Raw genomic sequence first — 19492 nt, forward strand, 5'->3', positions numbered from 1 at the left:
GCACTAAGACTTTTGGGACACTATATAAATGCTAACTCTTGACACAGTGACTGATAAATAGTAAGTCCTTCCTTTATAAAATGTTGATTGTCTCTTGATTGTTGTATTTCCTTCTTTCATATGCCTTTGCACTTTTTCTTCTCTTTTTTCAGACAAAAAGGTGGTGAAAGAGAAGGATTGTGGTAATATTAATGATCTTTAATTGAATAGATCTGCTTTCACTTCACACTCTATTCTTTCTTCTCTTTGCCCAGACCTTGACACTGGTTCTTATAATTTCTTTGCTTTTAATTCTTTCTTTATGGTTTACCCTATGAGGCAGAAGTTTGTTCCCTCTCCCAACTTTCTTTCCCATCTCTTCTCATGTCCCTGTGAGTTTAATGTATTATTATAGCAAACTTTTGTGGTATATGTGTATGCCTCTGTAATTCATCCCTCCTCTGTCCAGTTCAGATGAGAATGAGGCTTTTTGTCTGCTTCCTCCATTCATTTTTATATTTTTATATATATTGCATACTTTTTGTACCCCAATTATGAGACATAGTAAGTTCTATAACCTCTCCCCTCATTTTTTCCCTAAGGTATTGCTTTTTCCTTCTTCATTCTTTCCTTTCCCAAGACAAATCACCTTCCCATTTCCCATTATTATTACTTAATTTCCTCTTTTGATCCTAGAATTCAGGAGCATTTTCAAGAAACCCTTAATTCTCCTTTTAGAAAGTAAAGCTTCATCATCATTTAGCCCCTTCCAATTGTCCAAATGTATTTGCTTTTTTTTAGGTTTCTCTTTACTCCTATTGTCTGCATTTCAAAGTTTCTACATAGCTCTGGCTTTCTCAATAAGAATCAGGGAACAGCTGAGTGGTTCAGTGGATTCAGAACCAGGCCTGGAGATGGGGGGTCTAGGTTCAAATCTGACTTCTGACACTTTCTAGCTGTGTGACCCTGGGCAAGTCCCTTAACCCCCATTGCCTAGCCCTTAGTTTTAGTTTAGTGGTAGTCTCTCGGTGACCGAGAATGCCAATTGTCTTTGTGCATTATCATCTATTGATGTACCCTCATGTGGCTTTGAAGTCCAAAGACTGAGGCGCAAAGTTTGTGGCACACGGGGCATGGGATGCCAGTTGTTATGGGAGGTGAGGTTGTGGCCTGGTGTCGGCATTCACGCATAGCAGCAAGACGTTGACATCGTTCATCTTCAAAGGTGGTGGCGGCATGGTTAATGTGGGTTCGCCAGCTGCTTCTGACAGAGGCAGCAAGTTCTAGTAGTTGCTTTGGTGTAATGCCAGCCCACTTCAAAGTTTGACTTTAGCTGATCCTTGAATCTTTTCTTTGGTCGGCCTTGTTTCCTGAGTCCAGCTGACAGTTCACCATAGAATAGTCTTGGTATTCGCTGTGGGTCCATGTGGATGACATGTCCAGACCATCATAGCTGGGTTTTGAGGACCATGACTTCGATGCTGGTGGAGTTAGCTCTGTCGAGAACTTCCTGATTGGTGATTCGGTCCTGCCATCAGATCCTCATGATTGACCGGAGAGAGCGTTGGTGGAATTGCTCCAGCTATTTCATGTGCTTTCGGTACAGTGTCCATGTCTCGCAACCGTACAGGAGCGAGCTGAGGACCACCGTGTTGTATACTTTGAGCTTCGTCGCAGTGCTTACACTGCTGTGTTGGAGGACTTTGGAGCGCAGCCGCCCGAGTGCCTGGCTGGCCTTTTGGATCCTGGCATTAATCTCGTGGTCTAGGGACCCGTCATTGGCGATGGTGCTGCCCAGGTACTTGAAAGTGTTGATGTTAGAAAGCTGCGTGACGTCGATTGTAATGCACAGCTGGTTAGTTGGCCTCCCTGGTGCAGGTTGGAACAGCACCTCTGTTTTGCTGAGGCTGATAGTCAGGCCAAACAGTTTTGTTGCTGTAGAGAGCCTGTCCACAATGGTTTGGAGATGATTTTCTTGGTGGGCCATGAGAGCACAGTCATCTGCGAAGAGAGCTTCCAGGATGAGTCTCTCTGTTGTCTTTGTTTTTGCAGTCAGGCGGCGAAGGTCGAATAGTGAGCCATCTAGTCAGTATTTGATGTAGATGCCCAGGTCTAGATCCATCACAGCATGTCGTAATACTTGGGTGAATAATAGGTTGAATAGTACAGGAGCGAGGACACAGCCTTGTTTCATGCCATTGGAGATGTTGAAGCGATCGGAAGTCTCTCCACCAGATAGGACTTCCCCTGCCATGTCGACATGAAAGAGCTGGATCAGTTTGATGAATTTTGCTGGGCAACCGAGGTTGCTAAGGATCATCCACAATGCGTCCCTGTTCACTGTGTCAAATGCCTTTGTCAGGTCTATGAAGACAATGTGGAGACTCAGCCTAGCCCTTACTGCTCTTCTATCTTGTAACCAATACACAATAAGGGTTTTTAAAAAACAGTGCTTACAAATAAGGGCAGCTCAGTGGCTCAGTGTGTAGAGAACCAGGCCTGGAGTCAGAAAGATCTGGGTTCAAATTTGGCCCGAGACACTTCTTAGCTTTGCTCTTTTGTCTTGGAAATGATAGATCAATTCTAAAACAGAAGGTAAGGGTTAAAAAAAGAATGCTTAAAAATCTTTAATTCTATCAAAGATTCATTTTTTTCTCCTATAGGATTATGCTCATTCTCGAAGAGAAAGGTTCCCCCCCCCCCCCGTGGGTCTTCATTGTTTACTTTTTGAAATGTGGTTTCCCAGCATTTCCCCTTTAGATTGTTGTAGACTTTGTTTCCTTAGAGCTTGAAATCTTTCTTTCTTTATCTTTGGAGTATTTTTTGTAAAGTCTGAATTTTTGCTTTGGCACTTCTTCAAGTATTCATTTTGATGTTTCTTTTAGGAAGTGGTTGGCAAATTCCTTCTGTTTAAACTTTATCCTCTAGTTAAGTGATGGCAAAATCTTTTAGAGAAGGAATGCTGGGCCCTACCTGCCACTCCTACCCCACACTGGGGAGGGAGAAAGAGTTCCCGGGTGAAGTGAGGAATGTCCTCAACAGGTGTAGAGAGAGGGAGGGGAGGGGCCCAAGCACTCTGTTTCCCTCCATCTCTTCCACCTGTGAGCCAACCACCTTACCCTCTGTGCATACCCTTTGAGCCCAGAGGGATGGATAATGTGAAAAAATGTCATCAGGCACAATGGGGAGGGGAAGGGAGCAGCTCTGCCCAAATCCCTCTGGCTTTCTAGTAACAAACTTGGGGTGGAGGGTTTTGGGAGTGGTAGAGAGGGGAGGGCAGCCATGTTGCTTACATGCCATCTTTGGTACCCATGCCATAGGTTTTCCATCATTGCTCTAGTTGATGATTTCATGAAATAAAGCTTCAAGAGTATAGTCATGGTTTTCAAGGAATATGATTATTTTGAAAATATTTCCCTTTCATCTTTCTCTTTGTTCCTTTATTTTTGATAGTTGGCACTTTGTTTTCTTCCATTTTTTCAATCTTTTGTCTTTGTTCTAAGTTTGGAGGAGTTAATATAATTATAAATGTGGCTTCAGAGGCTATATAGAATTCATTTTTGTATAAACTGTCATAAAATTCTTGTGTATTTTAAATTTTTGTCTCAGAGAAACATTCTATAAACAACATTGAAGGACAAATTTATTAAATTTTTTGAAATGTACATTATCTATATGTATATATATACACATATGCATATATACATATCTATATGTACATATATACATATATCTATATGTATCTCTATGTATATCTCAGTATAGTCTTTAGTTCTGTAACAAACAAAATTAAGTAAGACTAGGGGAAAAGATAGACCCAATTCTATTGTATGCAGAGGTCATAAGCTCACAGATCGAGTGCTGGAAGGGACCTCAATCCAGACATAGTCTAGCCTTGTCATTTTTATAGAAGAGGAAGTTATCCAGGGTCATATATGTGTGCAGCATCTAAGGCAGGATTTGATCTTGGTCCTCTGGCTCCTGAGCCAATTTTTCCCACTGTCCCATTGTTGCCTGAAAGGAAAAATATATATGCTTTTGCCTTTAACTACATTTTGCAAATTGTTTCTATTATGCTTACCACCTGTTATTTAAGCTTCAAAGTTGTTAGTTTGCAGACTTAGAAACAGCAGGAGGACTTGATTAAGATTCTACTTGTTTGTTTTCCAACTGAGGAAAAGGGCATTCATCTGTTTCTCCAATAAAGAAGTATGGGATAGTAGAGAGTTCTTTTTCTCCACTGTTTTGTTGGCTACAGATAATGGCTAATAGGCTAGGACAGTAGTGGCGAACCTTTTAGAGACTTTGAACTCCATCCTGCACCTCCCAAAAACACATGCTTTGCCTCACCCCCCTGACCAAGTGCCACAGCCCCCCACTCCTTATCCCAGACAGGGAAGGGAGATAATGCTCCCATTTAGGCTGCTGGGCAGAAGGGCAGGGAGGCACAGTAGAGAGGAGGAAGGGAGCAGCTCAGTATACCTTCTGTCTTTGGCACATGTCCCATAAGGTTGCCACCATGGTGCTAGGACATAGGTCTAGGGTATAAATGCAACTGTTAGCCACAATCCAATTTAACTAAGCAGTTTGCAGCAGGGTTTGTGTAGATTATCTTCTACAACTTGAGAGCAGAAATTCTTAAATTTGGGGGGGGGGGTCATGGACTTGTAACCAACTGAAAGCCCAAGGAACTCTTCTCAGAATGTTTTTTTTTAACCCTTACCTTCTGTTTTAGAATCAGTACTGTGTGTTGGTTCCAAGTAGAAGAGCAATGAAGGCTAGGCAACGTGAATTAAGTGACTTGCTCAGGGTCACACAGCTAGGAAGTATCTGGGACCAGATCTGAATCTAGGACCTTCTGTCTTTAGGTCTGGATCTCAAGTCATTGAGCCATTTAGCTCCCTCTTTCTCAGAATGTTCTTTAATGCATCAAATAAAATACTTAGGATGGTAAAGGATACCAATCATATTGAAATAAAGTTATTAAAAAACTTTTAAGTCCAAAGACCCCAGTTTAAGAATCAATGCTTTAGAACAAGTTTATTGATATCTACAGAGATATTTATCTGCATTCTGTTCTTCACACACCACCACCACCCCTCCCCACAGTATTTGACTTGAAGTATCTGTGCCAGGAGGTTGACTGGTTATATTAAAACATAATCCTTATATGTGTGAGGAGGAAGTAGTGCCTTTAATTCTGAACACTCAACTAAACTTCAGTCTGATATTGAATGAACAATGCACTAATGTGAATGATCATGGAGGCTAATGATTTGTCAGCTTCATAGGATAATACTTAGGCAAAGTGAATTCATTCTTAAGAGTGTTTTGTCTCTTTGAGGCCTTTAGATTGAAAGTACGATATGATTACAAAGCACTAAGATCTTGCCTTCCCTCTTCACTTGGGGATTTACTTTCTTACAATGTGGAAGGAAGAAAAACACTTTCCACCCCTCTTCCTGAATTTTCCTAGGCTGAGGCAAATTAACCAGCTGTCACCAGGAACCAGTACTCTCTGTCCTCTGTCTGAACCAGCTAGCTGAAGCCTTCTCTTCACCTTCCTCCCGTCTCCTTCATCCCCCTGGTCCCATACACACATTAGTATGTATGCTGATCCTGTGTGTAGGAAGCTGGGGGTTAGCCTAAGAGAATCTGAGCCTTGCCTGTTGGCTAGCCTTGACACAGGCTCCCTTTCTGGGATGTGTGTCAGTTTTGCTCTGGCAGGATAGGGCCCAATCAGTACCGCTCTGCTTTCAAAAGCAGTTATTCCTTTGACTGTCCTATAATTCCCATTGTGCCATCCAGATTGGTTTTACATATACTGCTTCACCTTAGTGGATGATGGATTTCATTTTTATTCCCTTTTCCTTTTTTTGTTTAATCAACCTTACTATAAAATGTAACTTAACATAATTGTGAATATTTGCAGCAATTTATACATAAATAATATTATATATGATATTATGTAATAATTAACTTCATCTAACTGTATTTTTTATATTCTTATAATCTCGGTAGCTATGTTTCTCATGCCAGTTTTTCTACTTTCCATGTTCTTCATAGCTCTCATAGTTTATCAGACCAATACAGTGCTTCATTGCATTAATGTCCTTCCACTTGGTTAGCTGTTCTATTAAGCATTTGGCATGTTTCCGATTTTTCACTATTATGAATGGTTATTAAAGATCTTTGTACAAAAAGGCTCCTTTTTTCCCATTTTAAAATTATTTCCTTGGGCAAGTAGTGCGATTAATAGGTCAAAAGGGAAGATGACTTGCATTGCTCTAGTCACTTTTCCAATTGAATCTCACTCTATTCCAGAAAGAATATATTAGTTTGCATTGACTTAACCTTGTTTTAAGTCAGTTTGGTCTGTTTGCCATTTGTTATTTCGTTTATTTTTTGCTGATTTTACTAGAGTAAGTTAATACTTTATAGTTCTTTCAAGTGGCATTATTTTAATTGTTTGTTTGGTTGAACTTCTCTCCAAGTGTTTGTTTGGTATATGTTTCCCATTTGGGAAGATTGCCGGTTCATATGAGCTCCTCATCTATAGAATAGGGAAAAAATATTTGACCTCCCCACCTTGCAGGATTGCTAGGAAGAAAGCACTTTTTGCACCTTGAAAGATTATGTGAATATGAGCTATTATTATTGCTTGCTTATCAATTCTCATATTTGCTAAAGAAAAGTGTGTGTGTGTGTATATGTGTGCATGCTGGGTAACAATGATGTTTTTTAGTTTACAATCACATGTTACTTTCTAATCTTTATGCCATTGAAAAGAAAATTTTTGCATTGAAAAGCAGTAGTTATGGGGAGTACTGTGATGGGGAAAGGAAGCTCTCGAGATCAATCTGCTTTTATCTTTTCTTAAGCTGTAGGTTCAGTGACTGCTCTTTATATAAGAATTCACATTTTTAGAGGGATTTCAAGCCACATTTTATTGTGAGACAAGAAATTTGAAAATTGAGATACAGGCATATTACTCCAATAAATTAGTTTCAGGATTAAGCAACTTGATTCCTCTATGATAGGCCATTGCTTAGCTTACTGAAGTTTGCAATGTTGGTTTGTTAACATGTATAGATCTATAATATCTTTGTTTATGATGTAATTACCATAAAAACTATACTAACACATGACATGTATTTGTTAGACATGAAGAATGGATTAGATTAGTGGCTCTCAAATTTTTCCACATTGGAGAACCAACTCATTGTCATAAAACCCTCTAAAATTATTTTAATGCCTTTTAACAGATGTATGGTTTGTTTAAAAACAGACTTGGGTGTTTCACTTCACTTTTACTTCAGGAATTCCTTATTTGAGAAACACTGGATTAGATAATTTCCAAGTTCCTGTACAGTTCTAAAAGATTCAAAAATGGACAAAGAGTTTATAGTAATTCTGTATCTTGTTCAAAATAATCAAGGTTACTGTACAACATGATTTTTCTTGTGTCTTCTTTTTTGTGTGCCTTCTAGATGAATTGCCTAAAGAATTGCAGATCCTATCAGGCCAAAAGACCCCTCTGGCTTTATAATACTTCTCTCAGGTTTTTCTTTAATACACCCATGCTTGCTGATGTTATCTTCAAAATCCAAGGTACAGTATGCTTTCCAGCTGTCCAAATGAATGTGTTTGTTTCTTATACCTCTTTCCCCTCACTTGCAACTTTGACATTTTTAGGATAGAACTATGATTATGATCAAGTACAATGAAATCTTTTAAGGAAAATATATTTTACTAACATGATAAGGCAAACAATACTTTTCCTTACCACTGTGTGTTTTAAAATTTTGTATTCTGGGGACTTTACTTCTCAGCTTTCTTTATTCTTTACAGGGTTCCCTTTTCTTGCATCCCTGTGTTCTGTCTTGGCTGGGATTTGTTTATAAATTTGCTGAAACCCACCTACAGTGTTTTTTTCTTTGGCACGAGCCCAGCAGGCTTTTGGGGCTCTGGCTCTTTTCCTCTCCTCATTTGGCTGAAGGAACCCCTTTCTCTCTCACTTTGTTGTTATTAAAAGCTATAAATTTAAATACTTGGAATATTCATTTTTAGACTTACACCACCTTTCTTAAAACTTAGGAATCAAGTAGAGGTAATGTTTGCTATGTTTTGCCAATCAATCAGCATTTATTAAATACTCACTGTGTGCCATATACTGTGAGGATTCTGGATATACAAAAACAAACAAAAAAATCCCTTGTCTTCAAAGAGTGTACCTCCTATTGGTGGAGACATCATTTATACATTTACTGATATATGAAATAAATAAGTTATTTAAGAGCAATAATGGAGTCATTAGCCAGTGGATGGTCTGGGGATCAGAAAAGGCCTCATGTAGGAAATCACTTTTGATCTGAGCTTTGAAGGAAACTAAAGATTTTTAGAAACAAAGATCAGGAGAGAGTGTATTCCAAGCATGAGATATAAGCTTTGCAAAAGCCTAAATCCTGAGGATGGAGTGTCTCATGAAAGGAGCAGCGGAAAGGGCAGTTAACTAGATTATAGGATATCTGAAGCAGAGTAATATCTAATATGGCTAGAAAGGTGTATTGGATCCAGATTATGAAAGACTTTAAATGCTAAATAAAAGAGTTTGTATTTGACTCGAAAGTGAGTTTAATTGAGCCAACAATGCACTTTATCTTTGAGTACATTTTACTTATTTTGTTTATATTTATATATGCATAAATTTCCTCTCCAATAGAAACTCTTACACTCTGTTTTCATATTCCTAAATCACTGACATAGATCAGGTTTTTAAATACCTATTAATTGATGAACTGAGTGAGTAACTCAGTTCATTGACTCCAAGACGGATGGTAAGGGTTTTAAAGGGGAAAAAAAAGAATATAATGTTGGAAGCTGTGTAGGGAATAAATTGAAGAGGGGAGAGACTTTAGACAGGGAGACCAATTAAGAAGCTATTTGTAGAGGCCTGAAAAGAAGTAATGAGACTCTGAAACAGAATGACAACCGTGTGAGTGGAGAGAAGGGGAAAGATATGGCAGAAGTAGAATCAGTAACATTTAGTAACTAATTGCCTTTGTGGGGTGAGGGAAAGTGAGTTGTAAATTTTTTCAGCGATGAAAACCTGGAAGACTAGAAGGAGGTGTACCCTCAGCAGCAGTAGAGAAGTTTGGAAGAGTGAGTTTGAGAGAAAAGATTTGGGGTTTTATTATTTGACTTTGCTTGTTCATTTAGTTTGTTTTTTCATCTGAAACTTCACTTACTTCACTTTCATGCTTTTTTAATCAACTCTCTTCTTTTTTTCATTGAAAGTAAATATCCATGATAAGGTTATTTTTATGCTAGCCACAACAAAATAAAATTTTCTTCTTATTTCTATAGGAAAGGAACATTTCTTAGATCTAATAAATTTTTATGATCATTAGTATAATATTATTAGCATTAGAACTTTACAAAAATTGAAAATGTAATAATTAAAATTAAACTGGAGGATTGAAAAAAACACATAAATTCCATAAGGAAGGTCAAAAGTTTGTACTATATGCTTAAGTTAGATTTTGAAATTCTGATAAAATCAAATGTGGTTTTATTAACATAGAAAGACCAAATGTCAATTTTGTATAAAAGGGAATATATTATAACTAATATAAACTTTTATTTTGGGAATCACCCTCTAGAGACTTTAATTTTACCTTAAGCTTTGTCATTTGCCAAGATAAATAGAGATTTGGCAACTTTCCAGCATGCAGCTTGCCAAGCTGCTGTCACCACTCTACATAATGTGGGCCAGGTAATACCAAAAATAATTCAGTAAGAACATCGTTGAAGTAATAGCTTCTTGCAGAAAAGCAACAAATGGATCACTAACCTCTAGAAGGCTCTTCTTCATTCAGAAACTTTTAATTGGTCCTTAAATGTAAGACTGATTTAGTGCTTAATGGGCACTCTTATTATCAGTAACTGAATAATCTACATTGACCTCACCTGTACAATAAGTAAATCACTGCTGATCATAAATATGAAAGCTGACTCTCTAGCTTGTTACCCCAATAACCCAAGGTTTGATGCTATTTAGGCACCCAGAACTTTATTATTTTGTGTGTAAATGTATATGGGTGTGTGCAGGTGGGCAGTTTATGGGGGAAAGGAATCATCTTACTCATAGCTACAAATAATGAATATAATTCCCTTCCTGGCATCTAAGTCAATATCTTGTATTTATTTAAGGTTTTCCCTTAAATTATTAGTTATATTCCATATATAGCCTCATGAAGAGAGCAAAACATTTATATAAGTTATTTTTAGAAAGTTTATATTCCAATATAAAATAATATAGAAATCCAGCTTGTGCTATGAATAATTAGAGAAGCATCTCTCTGATGATGATCTGATTATTTTGTAAAATGAAGAATAAGGGTCATTTTTTCTGTTTTTTTTTCTTATTGTCCTGATATGTATGCTTATGCTATTTCCTGGAATTAATTAATTTGAATGCTGTTGCCTCTTTTCTCCTCGCAAAAGATGGCAGTAATTACTGTGAGGTTAAAAGATTTTGAAGATTGAAGACATAGCCAGGAAGAGTGCTGGCTAGCATGTATCTTCTATATTATTATTTTGTGCAAGTCTTGCTTAAGAAGTCTTAATGTGAAACATTGTATTTGAAGCTTAAACAGTATCCTAGGGTGATTCAGTTCAATAAGCTATTAAGTCCTGACTATGTGCTCAGTCCTGTAGATATAAAGACAAAAATGAAATAATTCCCTGACCTCATGATTATGTTTTGAAGAGGTACACCATGTATAATGATAAGTAAATATTAAGTATATACAAAGTGATATAAAGTAATTTGGGTGGGAGGAAGCTCTAACAACCTGGAACATCTGGAAAGACCTGGAATAGAGGTGGAATCTGAGTGAACATTGTAGGAGCTAGTAATTCCAATGAGGAGAGAGAGCATCCTAGACCAGAGAAACAGACTGGGTGCAAAGTCCTAAAAGCAAGAGAAAGAATGTTGCATATGGGGAACAGCAAGTAGACCGGTTTGAAAGAAACAGGAAGTATTTGAACAGGAGTGATGTGTAATTAACTTGGAAAGACATATTGTGTGGAAGAGCCAGATTGTGAAAGGCTTCAAATGAAAAAGGGAAGGGTTTGGCCATAGGAAGGTACTGGAGCTACATGATCATATCTTTACTTTGGTATTATGAAGGTGGCATCAATGTAGAGAATGAATTAGAAAAGGGGGAGACTAGATAAAGGGAAAATCAGGAGACTGTTGCCATAGTCCAAGCAAGGAGCAAGGTGGTTTTGATGTCAATGGTGAGAGGGGCTGGGAAGGTGTGAGAGACATGGAAGTAGAATTAACCATATTTGACATCTTATTAGTGATTGGGAATGAAGGAGATTAAAGCAGAGAGGGTGACTGAAGTTGCAAATCTGGATGATTAGAAGGATAAGAAGAAATAGCAAATTTTAGAGTAGATGTAGGTTTGGTGAGAAAGATAATGAGTAACATTTGGACATGTTCAATTTGAGAAGCAAACAGGGCATCCATTTGCAGATGTCCAGTAGGAATTTGGTATTAAATTTTCAGAATTCTCTAATGAGAGGTAATAATGAAACTGTTAGGACTGATGAGATCTTCATGAAAGTGTAAAAAGTAAAGAGAAAACGGGCTCAGTTTCAGGGGATTTGCATAATAGGAATCATTTAAGTAGGTAGCAGTCACACCAAAAAGTGAGCATTGCCATTTTTTCCCAAAGGAAGATCTGGATTCTTTCTCTACCACCTCGCCCCACCCCCAATTTAGAAAGCAAGAAAAATAAACATCCAGTTTAAAATGTGTGTATGTGTGTGTGTGTGTACAAGCAAAACAAATATCTGCACTGGCAATGCCCAAAAAATCATATTTCAATCAGAGTCCGTCATCTTCCAGTCAGGAAATGGGTAGTAGGTTTCACCATGAGTCTTCTGGAGTCAGGGTTGGTTTTGTGATTATCAGAGTTTCTAAGTTGATAGTCTTTACAATATTGTTGTTATTGTATAAATTACTCTCCTGGTTCTGCTCACTTCACTTTGTTCATCATATATCAGTTCATATGTCTACCCAGGTTTCTTGGAAACCATTTCTTTCTTCATTTCTTATAGTACAATAATTTTACATCACATTCATATAGTAGTAGTAGTCTCTTGGTAACCAAGAATGACGATTGTCTTTGTGTGCTTTCATCTGTGATGTACCCTCATATGGCTTGAAGAGGGTGGGGATAGATGAGTGTGCATAAAAACACTTGTGCGTGAAGGAGATTTAAGTGGAAAAGTTGATGCACAGAGACAGTCCCACTCTCTTGGCATTGGAAGCCTGGGTCCAGTGGCACGAAAAATCGTTACACCTGGAGACTTCCTCAGTTGCATTGGATGGCCATGTTGTCTTTTGTGCTCCAACGCGCCCTAAGCACTCCACAGTGCTTTGCTGCGTTGCCCTCTCAGCCGTTGAAACTTCTTATTGGTTTCTTCCGTCTGTTCGGCCAAAGCAGTCTTCACATGCTAGGTGAGCAAAGCCTTAGTTCACCAGGAGTCTATGACCCGATGGCTACCCTCATGAGGTTTAGCCGGCCTGTCAAAGCCGTTGCCCAGGGTGTGGCCACTGCCACATGCTAGCAGCTACTAGGAGCCACAAGTGAGAGCTGGGTGTCAGGTGAGGGTCAGAGGCTGGAGAGCTGTCCTAGGAAGGCATGACAAGCCCTCCATACCAGAGATATTATTCCTCCTTGAGCACCCCATACACCCACATTCATATATCATAACTAATTTAGCCATTCTCCTAACTACTCAATTAGCCATCCCACCAAATTGATGGTTATCTAAGTGTTTTCCAATTATTTGTGAACACAGAAAGGATTCCTGTGAACATTCATACATATGGGTCCTTTTCCTTTTTTATCTCTTTGGGGTACAGACTTAGAAGTGATATTGCTGGGTTAAAGGGTATGAATATTTTTTATTAATTAATTAATTTAGAATATTCTTCCATGGTTATATGATTCATGTTCTTCTCCTTCCCTCCTCCCACCCCCTCCCTTAGCTGATGAGCAATTCCACTTGGTTTTACATGTATCATTGTTCAAAACCTATTTCTATATTATTAATATTTGCAAGAGAGTGATCATTTAAAGTCAAAATTCCCAATCATATACCCACCGAACAACATGATCCATCATATGTTTTTCTTCTGCATTTCTACTCCCACAGTTCTTTCTCTTGATGTGGATAGTGTTCTTTCTCATAAGTCCCTCAGAATTGTACTGGGTCATTGCATTGCTGCTAGTAGAGAAGTCCATTACATTCGATTGTGCCACAGTGTATCAGTCTCTGTATACAGACCCTGGTTCTGGTTCTGCTCCTTTCACTCTGTATCAATTCCTGGAAGTTGTTCCAGTTCACATGAAATTCCTTCAGTTCATTATTCCTCTCAGCACAATAATACTCCATCACCATCAGATACCACAATTTGTTCAGCCATTCCCCAATCAATGGACACCCTCTCATTTTCCAATTTTTTTTGCCACCACAAAGAGTGTGGCTATCAATATTTTTGTACAAGTCTTTTCCCTTATTATCTCTTTGAGGTATAAACCTAGTAGTGGTATGGCTGGGTCAAAGGGTAGGTATTCATTTAAAGCCCTTTTGCACATAGTTCCAAATTGCCCTCCAGAATGGTTGGATCAATTCACAATTCCACCAGCAGTGTTTTAGTGTCCCAATTTTGCCACATTCCCTCCAACTTTCATTATTTTCTTTTATGGTTATATTGGCCAAGCTGCTAGGTGTGAGGTGGTACCTCAGAGTTGTTTTGATTTGCATTTCTCTAATTATAAGAGATTTAGAGCACTTTTTCATGTGTTTATAGATAGTTTTGATTTCTTGATCTAAAAACTGCCTACTCATGTCCCTTGCCCATTTATCAATTGGAGAATGGCTTGATTTTTTATACAATTGACTGAGCTCCTTACAAATTTGAGAAATTAGACCATTGTTAGAGATTTTTGTTATAAATATTTTTCCCAATTTGTTGCTTCCTAAAGGTTATGAATATTTTAATGGATTTTGTACATAATTTCCAACTGATGGACCAATTCACAGCTCCACAGGCAGTGGAATAATGTATCTATTTCCCTACTTTCTTTCTAGCACTTGTTTTCCTTTTTGTCAGCTTTGTTAATCTGAGGGGATTAAAGTAGAACATAATCATTGTTTTAGATGAATTTCTCTAATTCCTAGTGACTTAGAGCATTTTTCATATATAGGCATATACATGATGATGTCTAAATGACTTGTGAAAACTGCCTCTTCATATCCTTTAACCATTTGTTTATGTAATATAGTTTGAAATCTGATATTATTAGGCGCTCTTCCTTTCCACTTGTTTTTTTATTGACTTCCTTGAGATTCTTCAAGTTTTCTTCCTCCAGATGAATTTTTTTCTCCTGCCTGAAAGAGCATTGTTATTAAAGCTAAGGAGGAATTAGTATTCTGCAGGAAGAGATGATTAACAATGTTAAACAGAATAGTGAAGAAGAAGAAAAACTGAGAAAAGGCCATTTTGATGTAGCAATTATAGAGATGTAGGATAAGATGGATAGTTGGCATTAAGAACTTGAAGAAAGAAAGTTTAGTCAAGTGTTGAGTAGGAAGCCAGATTGTAAAAAGCTGGGAAATGAATGAAAATTGAAGAAATGGTGGCAACTAGTTTAACTCTTCTGGAGTCTGGCTTTGAAGTAGAGGTGGGAGAGAAGATATGTCTTTTTTTCTCCCAATTCACAAATCGGTTTTGCCCCCTTCCTACTTTCTTTCTCCCTTCGGGGAAAAAAATGAAAACAACCCCCCTGTAGCCAATATGCATAGTCAGTCAAAACTAATTCTTGTATTGGTCTATATGTGTATGTAAAACTGCATCCTAAGTCTTCTTATCATCACTGTCAGGGGAGGAGTCACATGTTTCATCAGAGAGCCTCTGGAATCATGGTAGGTCACTGCTTTGATCAGAATTCTTAAACTTTCCAGAGTTGTTTGGCATTGCTCCTGAGACTAGAGCCAAGTCAACTGAAGGGTTTTTGTTTTTGTTTTAAGATAGAGGAGGTCTGGGAATGATTATAGGCATCAGAGGAGGAGCCAAAAGATAGAGACTGAAGGATAGAAAGACAAATTAAATGATTCCAGAGGAAAGGTCCCAGAGGAGACAGATGGAAACGATTGGCCTCAAGGGCACAAGAAAAAGGAGCTTAGCAAGGAGAAGATTCTTCATTCTCTGCATCTGGAAGAAAGGAGAGTGTAAGATATGTGAGGAAATTTAATATGTAGAATTGGAAAGAAGAAGGAACAGCATGCTGGTGGATGGCTTCTCTTTTCTTAGTAAGTGCAGAAGTCCTCCCTTTAAAAGGGTAAAAAAAACCCAAACTCAAACAGAAATAGAGACCATCAAGCCATACTTCAGGATCCCTGAAGGCCATATACTAATTTCATTTCAAAGTGTAATACTATTTATGTTTTATTGAATTTAATTGACTTTATTAAATATTTGTCAAATACATTTTAATCTGGTTTAGGCTGCACTTGGGAGTGTTTTGAGCCAAGGGGTTTGACACTGAGGGAGATGTTATGAAGAGAGAAGACAAGGTTTGGAAAATGCAGTGGGGAGTGTAATAGAAAAAGAATTGTCATGCAGCAGTAAAGGTCCATTTGTGAATAGATGGCTTCGAATTGATCATTGGGATCATATGTGATTATCAAGTGAAATAGTGGCAAGAGAGAAGAGAAGAAAGTCCAGAATTGAGCTGTCGGGTTGTGTTAGCTGATGTGGTTTGGAAGAAGATCCAGCAAAGGAGACAGAAACATTCAGAAGGAGAACCAAAAGTGTCATAAAAATCTAGAAAGAATAGGGTATCTATGGAGAAGAGGGTGATTGAAAACGTCAGAGGTTACAAAGAAATGAAGAACAATGAAAACTAAGAAAAGGCCATTAGATTGGGCAATTAAGAGATCAATGATACTTTGAAGAGAACAGTTTTGGTTGAATGATGAGGTCAGAAGCCATCCTGGGGAAAATTAGGAAGTGAAAAGAGAGGGAAATGTAAGTATTGATTAAGGAGTTTAGTTACCAAAGGAAGGTGAGATATGGGAGGATGTTAGATAGAATAGACTAATCAAGTGAGAATTTTTTAAGGACTGGGGAGATATGGGCTTATTTGTAAACAGCAAGATCTGTATTCTGAGGAGCCAGGTTTAAAGCCCTTTTCTTTTGCTTACAACATATGTGAACTTGAGGAATTCTCTTAACTTCTCTGGGTTTCTCATCAATAAAATGATCAGAGCAGGGTTGGACTAGGGAGCTTACTTCCACCTCTAAATCTAGAATCCTGCTATTCCTAGTGTGATTAGATGACCTTACACAGGTAAAAACCAAATCCTGGTTTTTATTCCTTTCAGTAGGACTAGCTCTACTAATTCTATTAGCAATGACACTGAGACCCAGGAGGTTTTAATAGCCAAGGTCAAACAGCTAATGAGTGGAGCATCCCAATCTATAACCTAGGGCTTCTTATTCTCACTTCAGATTTCTTTCCATTGTATCATCTTGACACTAGGAAATGAGGTTAGTGCAGGAACCAGCAGCTTGATATTTCTTTTCTCACTTGTAGAAGTTGGCAGTCTCAGCCACCCACCATGTTGGGGGAGACCATATGTTATAGTAGGGAAATCATTCATTATACCAGGAGTTGAGGTTTGGTTTCTAATCTTGGTTGAGGAAAGAATTACTTTTGTGGACATTAAAAAAAAATCCCCATTAACCTTTTATTCTACACTGGCTATCAAATTAATTCAGGATGTGTTTTTCAAAATGCTTACTTGATATTACTGCTTTAGCAACTTTCTTTGAAGAAAAAAATTGCAATAGTGAGACTTAAATTTTCCATAGTCTAGTACTTATACTGCCTTTTCAAAGTTTCTTTTGATCTTACTATATTTCCAAACAGTTCTATCAGGCCTTTCCTTCACCCAGGATTTCACTTTTCAAAGGTAGAAGGAGGATAGTTTCAAAACTTATTTCTCAATAAAATTGATGGTTTGGGTTATTAATGTTGTTGATACTTTTAAAAGCCTTATGAAAGCAGTTAATCTTGAATGTTCTGTTTAAACCTACTTAGGAAATTCTACGCTTACCCATAGCCCCATTCTCTGTCTTTGTGCAATAGCAACTCTTGCTATTTATACAACAACAGTTGGCCTTTTGATTTGTTTGAAAAGGTATATTTAAATTCTTGAGTCATATTCCAGTTAATCCTTAAATCCTAAGATTGTACGTCTAATGCTATTTATTGTGTGTTTGCCCACACAAGTTGAGGCAACTAGCCTGCTCTTCTAGGAAAACTCCTCCCTTATATCACTGTAGAACTCATTTGAATTCAGCTGTACAGTCCTAGAAAGGGCAGAATGATGCTAATAGGGTACAAGTTTGATGACTGAATCAGATCATGCATTGAAACTTTTATTCTTTCCTGGAAAAGTACATCAAATTCTATAGGTTGGTATAAAAATTGCATGGGCAGCTATGGTAGTTTCTGGGTAGCTATACTTGCTGAAAAGACAATCCTAGTGATTGAGCTGGGGCTCCCTTTTAGACCTAGGACTGCAGAATCATCATGAAAGGGATGACCAGGGATTTGTTCCAGGACACCAAAATTTAGAGCAGACTGAAAACACCTGAAGCTTTCTAGTAGCTAGAATAACTTATTAACCAGGGAACTACCAGATGGCCCCAATCATTGCCATATCCCAAGTGTGCTAAGCCCCAACTTACCCCTACCTGTGGTGGATTGGAATTCCTCATTTCCCCACACCCATGTGTGCTCTTGCATCACCCTCAAGGTTGATAGCTTGGTTCTTTATTTCCTGTAGTGGTTAGAGCAACAAAATTTCCCCACCATCCACCTTTTGAGGATCTCTTCTGTTGTGATGGCATAAGCAGGAAGCTAGTTAGTATCTTTTGCTCTTGTTGCCAGAGTAGCTTGCAGGTGGCTTCTACAGAGAGATGACAAGCCTTAATAGTTTTTAATTTATTTTTAAAATTAATTTATTTAGTCAATTTAGAACATTATTCCTTGGTTACAAGAATCATATTATTTCCCTCCCTCCCCTCCCCCTACCTTTCCCATAGCTGACGCGCAATTTCATATGTGTCTTTGATCAAAACCTATTTCCATGTTGTTGACATTTTCACTTAATAGTTTTTTAGATCCTCTATAAAGGTGATTCCAAAAGTCAATGCGGATTCTGGCTTTTGCAACTTAAGAGCACATTAAAACTTTTGGAATATCCTGGATTTTATTTTACTTTATTTAAAAATTATGGTTTTTTTTAACATTCACTTTTTTGAAATTTTGAATTCCAAATTCTCTCCCTTTCTTGATTCCCACCACCCCCACCCTGACATCCTATAAGAAGGCAAGCAATATAATACTGCTGGAATGCCTTGTATTTTAAAGGACTCAGGGTAGGACTAGACCGTGATCTTTCAAGGTGTAAAGGAACTGTCTGAATTTTTAAAGCAACTGTTTCTCCCCAAGAGTAGCTATAGTGTCTTAAAGAAGAAGCAGACTACTGGGAAAAGGACAGCCCCTCTGGAGTCCTGTCACTCAAAAAGGGGAAGCAAAGGGAGTAAGCATTTATATAATACCTACCATGTTCCAGGCACTGTGCTAAGAACTTCACAAATATCTCATTTGTAAATACCTCACAATATGCCTGAGTATAAGGGAGGTACTATTATTATTCCCATTTTACAGTTGAAGACACTGAAGCTGCCAGATATTAAGTGACTTGCCCAGGGCCAATTAGCTAGGCAGCATCTGATGTTGTATTTGAACTCAGGTGTTTCAGCTCCTGCCCCAGGATTCTATCCTCTGTCCTACCAGTTGCCACGAGGGACAACCCAGAATGTTCTCAGTAGGATAAGGATTGTTTAGTGAGGCCATCACAGGAAAAGCTGCCTGCCAATTGCTGGACTGTCTCAGAGACTCGAGGTGCCTTTCATCTCTTTTTCATTGCCACTCATCACTACTTCTTTAATTTAGCCAAGTTTGGTGGGGAATTTGTAGGTGGGGTGACCAGGAATGGGTGGCATTATTTCCTGGGGAGGCATATGGTATTAGATGGTTGGTTGGTTAGTTATTATCGTTAATTTAGGTTAATTTGGTAGGACCATTTTCTAAATGTCATTATAATAGTATCTAATATACATAAGTTTGGTGTTTCTATTTCCCAGCATTTATAAATGAAGTATTAATTAGTTACCTGACTTGTATTCAAAGGGGAAACTGACATATCATTTATTTGTAAACTGAAGGAAATATAAGGAAGTCTTTATACTCTCTACTGGCCATGCCTTATAAAATCATCTTCTAAGAATGAGCCCAAATTCTGCTGAATGAGATATTTACCCTAGAATACATATTGGTCTCATGACAGGTCA

At 38.0% G+C, this 19492-nt stretch overlaps 1 protein-coding gene across 10 annotated transcripts in view; it reads left to right on the forward strand.

Moving 5' to 3' along the window:
- Nucleotides 1-19492, forward strand: part of RHOBTB3 (Rho related BTB domain containing 3) — a 113859-nt gene that overhangs the window by 73337 nt on the left and 21030 nt on the right. For all 10 annotated transcript variants that reach the window (XM_007487250.3, XM_056824675.1, XM_007487251.3 and 7 more), the window contains one exon: nucleotides 7470-7590. In XM_007487250.3, coding sequence (XP_007487312.1) covers nucleotides 7470-7590 — 121 coding nt within the window. The remainder of the gene's footprint in view (nucleotides 1-7469; nucleotides 7591-19492) is intronic.

This window comes from Monodelphis domestica, chromosome 3 (genome assembly GCF_027887165.1).
Source record: "Monodelphis domestica isolate mMonDom1 chromosome 3, mMonDom1.pri, whole genome shotgun sequence".
Taxonomy (NCBI): Eukaryota; Metazoa; Chordata; class Mammalia; order Didelphimorphia; family Didelphidae; genus Monodelphis; species Monodelphis domestica.